The sequence below is a fragment of the Cygnus atratus genome, chromosome 1 (genome assembly GCF_013377495.2).
Source record: "Cygnus atratus isolate AKBS03 ecotype Queensland, Australia chromosome 1, CAtr_DNAZoo_HiC_assembly, whole genome shotgun sequence".
Taxonomy (NCBI): Eukaryota; Metazoa; Chordata; class Aves; order Anseriformes; family Anatidae; genus Cygnus; species Cygnus atratus.
This window is the reverse complement of record NC_066362.1, coordinates 50,141,881-50,155,919: the sequence shown is the minus strand read 5'-3', so window position 1 is coordinate 50,155,919 and position 14,039 is coordinate 50,141,881. Positions and strand designations below refer to the sequence as shown.

The 14,039-nt window shown below is 37.4% G+C and overlaps 1 protein-coding gene across 3 annotated transcripts in view; it reads right to left on the bottom strand.

The window, feature by feature from the left end:
* Positions 1-14,039, bottom strand: part of KITLG (KIT ligand) — a 57,776-nt gene that overhangs the window by 26,160 nt on the left and 17,577 nt on the right. For 2 of the 3 annotated variants that reach the window (XM_035551785.2, XM_050716849.1), the window contains exon 2: positions 5,868-5,981. The exons of the other annotated variant lie outside the window; for it this stretch is intronic. In XM_035551785.2, the coding sequence (XP_035407678.1) occupies positions 5,868-5,981 (114 nt within the window). The remainder of the gene's footprint in view (positions 1-5,867; positions 5,982-14,039) is intronic. 3 annotated transcript variants of the gene reach the window in all.

The window sequence follows — 14,039 nt, the reverse complement described above, 5'->3', positions numbered from 1 at the left end:
CGGACAGGTGCTGCAATTACAGTTTTATAATACGGAACATTTGTTCATCAAGTAATGTGTTTTCGTTCAGACACCTTCATTAAAAAAGAGGCAGCAGTTCAAATGATTAGCGATGCAGAATGAATACTCTCTAAATACCTTAATTCTCTATAGGTATGAAATTATGTTCTTTTAAAGTTCTTTCTATTTAAAAATAAAAAGATTGTTGAATTGTTCTTTTCTTCTTAAAATGATTTTATTTAGGACACCTTCTGCATACTACAAAATTACATTATAAAGATTTCAATAAATGTAATCTTACAGAAAATACTACAAGCAATTTTTGTATTAATAGTCTGTTTTGGTCTTAAGTTTGTTAATACTCAGAAACCTTAATTTTATCAAATCTCTTCCTCCTTTCTGATTATAGCTTGTGCTAAGAGTCTAGTATGATGCTAGTGAAAATACAGTTTAACACCACCGAAAGCAAGTTACACCATACATCTGTCCTCAGTTTCTTATTCAACATAAAGTTGATTAAGCTAATGAACCACATTTTCAGGCACTGCACAGTGTGTCTTATTTATTCTCCACCAGCATAGGCTTAGTAGACATGCCTGATTTATATTCAGAAAGTGTTGACTGGGGAATGTTCTTCTCATGTTCCTGGAATACGATAGTTTAACGGAACACAGCCACAAGAAACCAGGAAATATTTAGGAGATGCTACAAGTGTGATAAGCCGGAATGTGTTACAACTTCACAGGCAGTGTAAATAGTGCCTTTGAAGACAAACCAAGAAGCTTGCCATTGATCATAAAACAAAAGATAAACAGCTTGAGGGAAATAAGTAGAAGATATATTGTCAGAACAGCACGATGAACAGACAGAAGGGCAAAATTATAGAGGCTGAAGCCAGAAAAAGACTTTTCAGTAGACTGGATTTTAATTCACCAAGAATCTGGAAGAAAGATGTTTTTGTATATACAGAAAGCTACATAAACAATTTTTTCCTTTTATGAAAAATAAATTTGGGAAAAAAAAAAAGGCATTAGAAGTGAACTTAATAACCATTTGAGAAGTGGCAAGAGCCAAAATGGACACCTTTATTATAGACCTGAATAGCTGGGGAGATAGAGTGTTATTACTTTACAGTGAGAAGAAAAAGGCCCAGGAAAGGATAACATTTGGGGGAGATGAAGAGCTCATAACCCTCCCATGTGGAAGATTCAGTCCATACAGAATCTAAGCTGATGTCTGAATGTTTGTGAGGAAGAGAGGCCAACATCCTAAGATAAATGATGGTACCTGAGTATTACTGCTGAACAGTAAGTTATCTCACACAGATACTGAACTAGACACATGACTTTGAACAAAAGAGTCTAAAGAACATGCCAGTGTGGCCAAGAATAAAGCCTGTAGAAATGACTGTCATATTGCTCTCAGCAAGCATGATAAAGATCTACTAAAAGCCTTTGTATAATAACATCACAATAACTGTGGGCAATAACAGTACATACAATAATATTAGCTTCTGTGAAATCCCCAGCTCCTTCTGGGAAGTCCTACAGTTTGTTCTCAGTGTGAAAGGGGAAGAAAGTGATTAAAGACACAATATTCTACTGGCATAAACTCTTTGGATCAGTGAAGAAATAGATCTATAAAGACCTATAAAGAACTCAGTCACATATGGAGGCTATGTCTAATGCTGAAGACTTAAATCTTCAGAATATAATTTCTCAATTCAATCAGCATATTTTGTTTCAAAATGCAGACGTGGTACAAAATATTTATAGTAATTTACAAGAGTCATAGGCCCTGCCTGAACTAAATTTTTAAGCAAACATGTTGGAGTCCATATTGTATATACTAAGGATATACTCCATATAACATTAAAAAAATCATAAATACAAAACAAATACTTCTTGAAAACCTGTTTCCAAATCTATTGCTATCCATCCATTCTGAAAACAATGTTTCTCTTTAATTAATCCAGATATGCTAATATAGTAAAATACAGTGCTATGCAGAAATGCTACAATTGTCAGTGGTCTGCTCCAGGTATTAGAAGAACTACAGACGTTTACCCATACCAAATGTACACAGCCATGTTGAGAACGCTAGCACCTAGGCTAGAAATTTTTTTTTTAAAAGTGCTTCAGGAACCATTCCACAGTGCGCACACAGTAGTTTATATAGACACTTCCTAAGACTAATAGAAGTGGGATGGGAAGAAAAGATCATTTAGGAGTTCAGGTAGACATTGTTGCTTTCAGTGATGAAAGCTTCATGATGCAGCCATGATTTTCTGTCAAAAATTTGATAACAAATGTATACCAAATATAGTTTTAACAGTATTAGGAATAACAGTGTGCTTTTCAGCTAGATAATATGGTTTGTCAGCATTCTCTGTGAGTTTCTGCTTCTCTTATAAAACTAGTCAGTCTAATTAAAACCAAGAGTTCTTGTACTAAATTTAAGATCCTACAGTTATTTCCACATTATCTCTTCAGTTCAGGCTTTATAGAAATGATTTCTGAAAAAAAAAAATCTATGCAAATATTAATATACACAGACAAAACAGGGAAACAGAGTCTCATCAAAACATTTTCAAACACAAGTTTAAAACAAAAAGAACTCAGGTGTCTGGTGTTCAGCCTTGGCATTCTCTGCATCTGTCTGTTATTTCTCACACCCAAAATACCTTTGAAGCTTTTAGCTAACTTCACCGAAATTTTGCATTCTATAAAGAGATATGAAAGGCATATAGGTAAGTCAGGAGAACAACAGTACAGCATCTTCACTGAGGAGTGGCAGAGGAGGTCAGCCCAGCTGCATTCTGATCAGTCTTGGCAGCATCAGAAGGGCAGTGCAAGTCAGACAGTAGACAGGGTTTTTCTTCCAGGACAAGCAGTGCACATGCACCAAAACATTTGCCATGTGAACTCCTTCCTTTCAGCCAGCAGCCCAAGTAAAAGGGGATATGAACCTGGTAGGAGCTCAGAACATTGCTCAGGTAGGCCTCATGCCCAGGGGCCATGGGAGGGAACTAGCAATAAGGTTGTATATGGAGAGAGGCAAGGAGGTGCGAAGGAGGGTGGGGGTATGGAAACATAGCACTGCAGGGGTATTTGCAAGAACTGCAGTTGCTGGACTAGACAGGAGGAAGATGCAGGAATATGATATGGAAAAATCACAGTCAAAACAAAAAAAGAACTTGATTTTTGTAGTATTAGGTGTATGTCATAATATATCATAAAAGGAAAGTGTGATTGCTCAAGCTGCACACAAATTTTTGTTATCTGTATTTATACATACTTGAAGTTTAAATTGTACTAAAGGGAAAGTCAAGTCATGTGTTCTAAGGATATATAATTGACAAAAAGTTATTGCTAACCTTGTCCCAGACAATTTCATCAGCCCTCACAGGATTTTTGTTGTTCTGTCATGCTTTCAACAGTTTTAAATCAAAGCTTAATACTCTTTCAAGAGATGAAATATTATCTTGAAAAATATGCCAATACTTCAGACTTATGCCTAAAGGGACTAATGTGAAGCAGTAAGCATTTGAGAAGGACTATAGAGGACCCCCAGAGATTTGCACTATGTGCCAATGCATATAACAACGCCCAAAGAAAACAAGTTAAGAACATTGCACTGGCAGCAAATGCAAGGGACTCCAAATTAAGTGTCTGATAGCATAAACTCCAGTCTTGCAACTGTTTCTCCACAACACAGCCATAATTTTCAGCTGAAGACAATATGTAAGTGCACGTATGCTTTTTAAATGTTCAGTACATAATATTTCTTAAAAACACTGGTGCTAGATCCTGTGGTACTGTAAGTCAACATAATCAATGACTTCAGTGGAGTTAAACACCAACTGACTTCACACATGAAGATGCAGTTTTTCAGGTGAATGCAGTGTTCAGCTAAGTAACAGTTAAAATGTACTTAAGTTGATTTACAGAGGCAGCTGTCAATCCTTCAGATTTAAACTTCTTGGTATGGCAACGCAAGTGGAAACAGACACAGACACAGACACAGATTTCTAGGTTGGAAGAGACCTCAAGATCATCGAGTCCAACCTCCGACCTAACACTAAGTACTCCACTAAACCATATCGCTAAGCTCTACATCTAAACGTCTTTTAAAGACCTCCAGGGATGGCGACTCCACCACCTCCCTGGGCAGCCCGTTCCAATGCTTAATAACCCTTTCGGTAAAGAAGTACTTCCTAACATCCAACCTAAAACTCCCCTGTCGCAACTTTCGCCCATTCCCCCTCGTCCTGTCACCAGGCACGTGGGAGAACAGACCAACACCCACCTCACTACAGCTTCCTTTAAGGTAACTGTAGAGAGCGATAAGGTCGCCCCTGAGCCTCCTCTTCTCCAGGCTGAACAAGCCCAGCTCCCTCAGCCGTTCCTCGTAAGACTTGTTCTCCAGACCCCTCACCAGCTTGGTCGCCCTTCTCTGGACACGCTCGAGCACGTCCATGTCCTTCCTGTAGCGAGGGGCCCAAAACTGAACACAGTACTCGAGGTGCGGCCTCACCAGAGCCGAGTACAGGGGGACAATCACCTCCCTAGACCTGCTGGCCACACTGCTTCTTATACAGGCCAGGATGCTGTTGGCCTTCTTGGCCACCTGAGCACACTGCTGGCTCATATTCAGCCGACTATCAACCAATACTCCCAGGTCCTTCTCGGCCAGGCAGCTTTCCAACCACTCATCTCCCAGCCTGTAGCTCTGCTTGGGGTTGTTGCGCCCCAGGTGCAGGACCCGGCACTTGGCCTTGTTGAACTTCATACAGTTGACCTCAGCCCATCGCTCCAGCCTATCCAGATCCTCCTGCAGAGCCTTCCTGCCCTCAAGCAGATCGACACACGCACTTAGCTTGGTGTCATCTGCAAACTTACTGAGGGTGCACTGGACGCCCTCATCCAGATCATCGATAAAGATATTAAAGAGGACCGGCCCCAGTACCGAGCCCTGGGGGACACCACTTGTGACCAGCCTCCAACCAGATTTGACTCCATTCACCACAACTCTCTGGGCCCGGCTATCCAGCCAGTTTCTAACCCAGCGAAGCGTACGCCAGTCCAAGCCCCGAGCAGCCACTTTCTTGAGGAGAATGTTGTGGGGAACGGTGTCAAAAGCCTTACTGAGGTCAAGGTAGATCACATCCACAGCCCTTCCCTCATCCACCAAGCGCGTCACTTTGTCATAGAAGGAGATCAGGTTCGTCAAGCAGGACCTACCTTTCATAAACCCATGCTGACTGGGCCTGATCGCCTGCTTGCCCTGCAAGTGCCGCGTGATGACCCTCAAGATAATAAGAAATATAGAATATTCTTTGTAGCCTACTCACACCTAAGATTATAAGAGTTGTTCAGTCATTATTGCTTTGATTGCCACAAAGATATTTAATATTACCTTATTTTTTATATATGGTACAAGTTTCCCATAAAACTAAGGTAAAGACTTGCGTTTCATTTTCATTTTGTTTGTCATCAGTCTACTCCCTACATGTCAACAACACAAAGGCAGCAGTCTTTCATCTACATGGGAAACAGTCTGTTCCCAGAGAATGTTTGAGGAATCAAAACTTTTGACAGTTTTTATGGAAGTTTGGAGACAACAAAACACATACATATATATACTCTAAATTGGTCAAAGAAATCACCTGTTATACACACTGAAACTATTTTCCATTCTCTGCAATAAAGGTTTTGGTTTTGATCAACTGACAGATGTTAATGGATATTTTTTTAAGTATTCCTCTAGTTCTAATCTAGATTTGTTAACTTTCCTTAAAAATGTAAGGCCATTATCCAGTGATTATTGTTTAACATAAAGAATAATTTAAAATAAAAGCTACTTACCAATTTTGCAATGTCATTTACATCATCTGTCACTGGATTCCCGCAGGAACTCTGGGCTTTGACAAGAGGATTAAGTAGGAGTAGTTGAAGACAAAAGCAAGTGATAATCCAAGTCTATATTTAATAAAAAAATAAAAAATAAAAAAGTGAGCAATCTCCAAACATGAAGTAATAAGAGACTGTAGTAATGCTTTTCATATATGAAGTCAAGATGCAACAATACTTTTCATCTTTCATGAGCATGTACTCATACTGCTGTAGTATGGCAGGGGTCCACAGAAATGCACTTAATTGATCTTTTCTGGAAGAAAGCATCTTTAGAGTAATAATGGAAAACTTCTTATGGAGCCATCAGATTGCTTGCGCAGAATCCTGTTGGACTTAATTGCCTAGGTAAGATTCTGCAAAGTTAACAGATACCAAAGAAGAGAAAAAATCACTATATTCTTCATCATCAACATAAAACTAACTAAATACTTGTCTATCATCTGATAAAGTATTCAATAAACCTGTGTCTCTAATGTGATAATGGATGACAAGGAACAAAATGGTAACAGACCACAGCAAGATAAAAGGCAAAAGTTTTTATCACAGCCATTACATTTACAAACTTAAACTGTAAGCAAAACCATAACTGGACTCTGCCCAAATACTGAGGTCTCAAACAGCAATACCATACTTTTTTTTCTAAATGACATACCCTGGCCTATCGGGAGCAGTAGCTTGGCTTTGAAACTACCTTTCTCACTAAATCCTATCGGAAGAACAATGTAATGTACTTAAACAGGCTTGTGAGATTCGGACAGAACAGATAACTAGAACTAGCTGTGATGCACCTGGGTGTCTCCTTGGCTACATTGCCTGAACTTCCATCACCTTCTGCTGTTCCTTTGCTTTGCTGGTTTTCCACGGAGACCTGTGCCAAGTTTAAGCTGTAGATCTTTATTTCCAGAATGTTAAAGCATCTAAGTTATGGATAATCAAAAGTTGCCTCTGGTTATAAAGCTTCTTGTGCCAGCTGACTGAAGCTGTCAGCAAGAGTCAATGATGTGTACATATACTGCAAGTATGAAATTTGCCTGTGCAGGCTCCCAAGCCTCCAAAAGGGCAGGACTGGGACCAGCATTTGCTTCTGCACGAATTGTGACACATCTCAGGCCCATCTGTTCTCTGCATCAGGTAGGAGGCTCACACCTTCAGCCTGGACTTCACCCCTCAGTTTAAAACCAAAGCAAATCAGACAGCAGGGATGAAGTTCTCTACAAAAGCAGAGAGATAAAATTACAGATTTAAAGTACTGAATATCATTAGAGTAACCTAGAAGGGCTAAGGAAGCATGAAAATTAAGATTGCTTGGGAGGTACATTATTAACATGAGGAAACAGTGCCAGGCACTTTACCCAGAATTGTTAATCAACAAGTAAATTTCTCTCTTCTCTATCTTAAATCTTACATATATCTTATATCTCAAGTAAAACTTGTCAATTGCTTTCTTAGACTATGGCTTTCTGACTTATTTAGGCAAAACTTCAGTGTGGGCTGCAGCTGAAAAGGATAGTCTGGCCTCTTGCCTTCTCTTCTCCCACGCTGTCACTAGTGAGATGGCTGAGTAAGCTGTGACAAGCAGTCAACTTCCATTCTTGTTACTCTGCACTCTCCTTCAAGCAGGCTAGCTTTCTGATACAGCTAACTACGAAACCATGGAAGAGTGAGTACCCATACACAGAGACAGCAGAAATGCCTGGTTATATTTGTACAAATAATCACTGGGAGAAAATAGTAGAAGTAGTGTGAAGTGAGGTACCTAACACTCTTTAAAAAATAATAAAAAAAAAAAATACACCATACAAGGCTTTGAAATTGTGCAAACAGAAACAATCCAAGCTCTTGGGAGATGAAGCTCTCAGGCTCGGAGTGACGTTAGAGACACAAAAGACAACAACTCTGTGTCTATTTCTGGCTTTCTGATGAAAGGGTAGTGAGACTTGGAATGTGGGGGCCTGGTTCTGCTGATTTTCCTCCTCTTGAGTAATTTGGCCTTCCTCATTGTGTTTGTTCCTCTGCTCTCTATTTTGCATATAGAAGTGACCAGGATGCTGTCAGTCTCTGAAAGGACCTTTGAGAGCTCCTTGCAAAATTCGTGTGTATGAGCTCAAAGCTTAGAAAGAGAACTAGTTTTAAGTGGTCAGAGAAACATCTTCCCCTCTTCACATAAGTTGCAGAATTGAAGAGGAAACCAAAGAGGACCTCAGTTAAGAGACTACTTTCCCACTGCAATTTTTTTGAACAAAATTGTAGAAAAGACAATAAATTTGGATAATAAAATGGACTAGCTATACTGTTTTCAAGTAATATACATATACATAATATATATGTAGTAAGTATGTATATTATATACATATGTATTGTTTTATCTTCAGAGTTAAACAGTCACTAACAATTGCACTTCCTGAGGATCAGGGACGTTTTGCTGATTTGTTCTTTGGAGATGGAGTCCACGCCAGAAGTCACTGATTTCTTTATTTGGTTCTTCAGAATTGAGGAAGACAGAAGTAACTAAAGGAAGATGTAATTTGTTCTCTGACTTGTGTCAGCATCATAGCACAGAATTTGACCTAACAATCTAAAAATCAGAAAAGTAACAAAATTGATTCATTGGAAATAGTGTGATGTTTGTTTGTTTGTTTTCCAGATCAACTCAGTAATATGAAAACAAACAGCAGAACATTCTAAATAAAACTAGAGCTCTGATGCATCTTGTCAATTTTCATACTTTGTGATGCAAAAGGACAATCCATAGATGAAGTTTAAAAATCTCTACTTATTTCATAATTATGCAAATCAATAAGAATGCAACGTTTTTTGGCCCAGGGAAGTAATGGGATTTAAAAGCACAGTCATTTTTATAACTGCTATTAAAAACAAATGTGTTGTCAATTTTGAGATGATTTGAGGTTTTTATTGCTTATTTGTCTTATGTCATCCAACAGGAACTGAAAGTCTGAAAAATACTGCTAGTTTCAACATGCCTATCATCCAAAATCTTTTAATTATTTGCACTTACAAAATATTTATATTACACATGCCTGTAGGCACATTGTTCGTAAGGACTGAAGAGATCAAAGAGCGATGCTATTTCTGTGTTATTTACTAATGACCAAACCTGCTGTTTGAGCAAAACTTGAATAGACTGAATTAAATCAAAGGCAGAACAAAAGGGAAGCTTAAACAACAGCTTTATAAATAGAGATTCCAGTTTTACACTTTACTAAGCATAAATGAGAGTTACCTACACAGCAGTCATGACAGATTTCCATTTATAATTACTTCTCAGCTAAAATGGTATTTTCAAAGCTGGCCACAAGATTTAATCACACATCATCACATTACCTATCATAAGCACCCCTATACCACAGGGTCTTGTTCTATATTAGTTTCAAAAAAGTCAGTGTTATTCAATAGTTTTCACATTCTGAAATCTCTTAAATGCTGAATTTAAGAGATTTCCAAAAGTTGCTTTTGGAAAGGGGAAAGAAAAAATGTAATGATTAGACTAGCAAGGATAATTCAAATTAAAAATTTGTATTATACATGTTTGATCATTCTGCAAAAGATTTTTATCATTGCCACAATCTATAATTTCAATTAACAGCTTTTTAGAGGCCTAGCTAGCAATCCAGTGTGTTGAAGGCTGTCCTTTCAGTTGTAAATCAACAACTTTTTCATTCAGGCTGTTCGCTTATGATCTGGAGTGTTGACAAAGGCTGATGAATGAATGTCTTTGCAACTTTTTCACAGTTTGATATCAAAGATATTCAATTACCCTGGTTAATGTACAGCTAGATTCTTAAGTGAAAAAGCAGAAAGGGGAAAACCACATTGCTAAATAAGTAAAACATTGGCAAGTCTGGATATTTCCAAATATGTAGTTCATACTGAAAACAATTTTAATTATAACTAGGAAGAAATCATCAAAACCAAATGGAAATAACAAAATGAAAAAATAATTAAGTACAGGGAGAGATAACAACTGCACAGATGAACAGGTTCTACATTTTACAATTTCTTGCATTCAGAGCAAGTTAGCCACAAAACTTTTCACTCCAGTTTCTTGAGTAAACCAACTAAGCACAAATAAGACACAGCTGAAGCAGGGTTAGCTGACAATGTAGAACAGAATTCACCCTGAGCCAACCTTTCCAAATGTGTTTGTTTGTTTGTTTGTTTTACTTCTAATGCTGGGGTAGGAACATCTTTCAATATTGGCTCCTCAGGCTGCTTTGTTCATGCTGCTTTGCTGAGGCACAGCTTGTGAACCTCTGCTATAGACAGTGTCGGTTTGTCAGTCATGGATAGCTAACTTAATGCTTGTACCTAAAAAATGGATAGCTAACTTAATGTTCATATCTTAAAAAGCCTTTTGTAATAAGATACAAACAGAAAATGAAAATAGGAAGAAAAGATCTTTCTTGCCTTTTTTTTTTCACAAAAAAAGTATCCAGAAGCATAAAAGTACAATAAATATTTGATATGCCTACTAACGTATGTAGTTATTTAGCTATGTTAGAGACAATTAAAGACGTGGAAAAACTGTTTTTAACCAACTAATTTTGGCAAGTAAGTTTTGAACTGGAAAATTTCCTACATACTCTCAGGTACCTAGGAGATAACTTCAGTGTAGTTAGAGGAGCCATTGCATGAATGCTGAATAATGCATAGCACTAAGTCCAGTATGCAACCTTTACTGTCCTTCAGAAGGCTGGTACTAGTCTCACAGAGTATAATAGCCTATAGATTAAGGTGGTCACTAACAAGTGGCAGATCTAGGTTAAATTTCCTCCAACCACAGTAATTTCAGCTCACAGGAACTGGGATCTGTTTGTATGGTATCTACCTCCTAATTACCAAAGAAGGTACTTTTCCACCTGTGTTATCTTCCTCATTAGAAGGAGAAAAATGGGGATACATAAGTATTTCTGACTGCTTCCCCCTCTCTCCCCCCCTCCATCCCTTTTTTTTTTTCAGAAAAAATGTGCATTTTACACTGGAAAATTGTTATGTAGAGGAGGGGGAAAAAAAAAAAAAAAACAAAAATACACACACACATTCACTGCACAGGCATCAGAACATTTACGTGTATCCTCGTCTTGCACATGCTACTCCATCTGGGCACCCTGACTTCTGGGAAGCTCCCCAGTCAACATGAGAGTTTTCTTGAACAACCTTTTGGCAGTCCATTGAACAAAATGGAGCCTATCTCCAGCTAAGTGAGTCACCCTGCTGGGATGAGATAACTAGGAATCTCTGGATCACGCCCTAAATGCTTTGTTATGATTACAAAAAGCAGATGCATACTTTTCTAGTGACTGATATTATTCTTCATTTTTTCAACATTGATGTAATAGAGAGAATGATGATAAAAGTAAACAAAATTCGTTAGAGAGCATCAATGCGACTTATTTGGATTCTGATTTAAACAGAGGCTACAGAAAGATCAGTTACTCTTGCTGAGTAAGCTGTGAAGTTCTTTAGACATTGGATATTGGAACATATATCCAGTTAGTTAAAAAATGCAGAAAACTTTTCTACCTAATTCTGCATATACTATCCAAAATACATGATACAAATGTACTATAGGGGCTAAAGAGGAAGGAAATTAATGAGTTATTGTTACAAACATAAGTAGGGAAAGGTACTCTTGCCCCTTACGTTCAGATGAATTGAGCAGGCAACCTGCTTTCATAGCTGTTTCACTTATGTGTAACATCCTATATTTGACTTTCCATAAAGTTCCCAACCATAAAAACTCTTCCCCCTAACCTTTGCAGATTCATTTATTTTCCAGTGGGTGACTTCAGGAATGCCTAATGACAACTGATAAAACCAGTATTTTTCAGCTAATTGTCCATTTGATGGCAGAATGCCAAAGTGGCACTTGCTGGACTCCACCAGTTGCATGTGAAAAGGAAAAGCCAGTTGCTGTATCCAGATGCTTATAAACCTTGTTTCCTTCCAATCTACACTGTCAATGAATCAGAAATCACTCTGTTTGAGTCAAGGGATAAAAATATTCTAAACCTGCTAAATGCTAATATAGAACTACCTTTTCTTCACTATGTTCTTCAGTCAGAAGGAGAAACCATTCCCTAGTTCTGCAAAGATATGAACATCTTCTTCCTGAGATAGACAACTTTAGGATACAAGGTCTTATTGTGCTGAGAAAATGATGAATCTCACTATTCTTTCCCACAATACAGATCTTGGGAAACCTAGGAAGCTCCTCAGACAATGTGTCAACTTTGTTTCATGCAAACTCAGGCCTATTGCTATCATCATTTATCCTTTCTAGCTCTTCTTGACAGATGCAAAAGCAGCAGGCTGCTCCAGCCAATATGCTATTTTTGCACTTAGTAAGGCACTATCCTGCTGTGCTTGGTTTTGTGTTTCAACCAGAACCGAGATGGACATTATAAGCAAGAGGAAGTGTAGACTGATAGAGAGTTTGCCTTGCAAATCAATGTGACACTGGTATTTTGTAATTGCATTTGGTAGACTACAAAATAGTGTTTTTAATGTATAAATTATTAATTTTCTACCCCTGCAAGGATACCTATGTAAAATATTTGGCTATCCTAAAAATGTTGGCTTTGGCTCTTCAAAAATGTTATCTGTTCCATAACAAATTTTGTCCACTATTTAATCTCACTTGACAATCAGGGATTCAGGCAGTTTCCTTGCAACCTAAATCTGTCCTGGATGACAGCCAGTTTGTTTGGTTCCCAAACACTGGGAAGTGAAGTTACCAAGAGACAGGTAATAATATATGGATGTTGCCTCTGGAGCTTATGCTAACAGTGTCCATATAAATATTTACTGATTTTCATCCATCAGATGGCATTCTAATTCTGCCAAAAAAACAAGAGTTCTATGGACAGAAACATTTAAATAGGAAGAAATGCTAAAACTAATAACAAAAGATGTATTTTGGAAGAAATCTTCCTGTTAAGTCAAAATCAGAGATTATGAGGACTTCATAGGCCCTGTATATAGCATAGCCTTTTTAGGCCATAAGTACCAGCAAGAGATTTTTTTTTTCTTCCTTGTAAAGTTCCATTACAGTCATCACTGATCAGTACTGAAATTTTACATTATTCTTTCCCAGTGAAGTGCAATAGAAAACAATATTTATTTCTTATTTTAAGGGAGACACAGAGATCCAAAATACCTGCAAAATTCAAATAGTAATAGCAGAAGACCAGACTCCAGTTGACTCAATAAAACCTCCCACAAACTCCAAAGAGGAAGTAGTCTTTTTTTTTTTTTTCCTGGGAACTTACAAAAGAATTTTCTAGCATAAATCCAAAGACATTATTAAGTAATTGAAAGCGGAAGGCAAAGTAAAATAAAAGATTATCTTGGCAGGGAGGAGAAGATTCTCACATTGTATGGAGGTGGATGATCTGACTTCCTCAGGGAATGAAAACACATACTCTTAAATAAAATGCTTAATTAAAGATTTTTTTTAAAGATCTATTTAAGATGTTTTGTTTGTTTGCCAAGTTTCTGAAAAAAAAAATCACTTTCTTGAATATTCGTTGGAGTTATAATGAAAATGTATACATGACTACCCCTTTTAACCTTAAAATTTCAAGCTCCAATAAAGGAAATGGAAGAATAGTTTTTACAGAAGTTCTGTGTAGGATCTTTAATTCTTACCATCTGCTACAAAGTGCAATGAATTTGGACTAGAAGAACTTCTACACTGACAAAATTAAAAAACAAACAAGCACACAAACAAAAAAAACAGTGAAATTATGCAAGCATTGATGATTTTGGTACTTGGCATAAAATGAAACTCATGCACATGATGAAAATGCCTTTGTCTTCCCTAGTAGCTCGTTATTAGTATTAGCTAAAACAGATTAAGTGTGTTTCATGGCTACAAACTTTGCTAGAAAGTTAGCTGCACTAGAAATCTGAAGAGTTTCAGTTCACATTTGAACTTGTGAAAAGAGAAAAACAGGAACAAAAAATATTCTTGCACAAAATTAGAAGGGTACTAGTTTTTTTTTTCTTTTTTTTTTTTCTTTTCTTTCTGACATTTTATACGCTTGTGGAAGTAGAGGATAATTTTAAAATAAATATGACAGATTTGCCAACTTGGCCTAAACC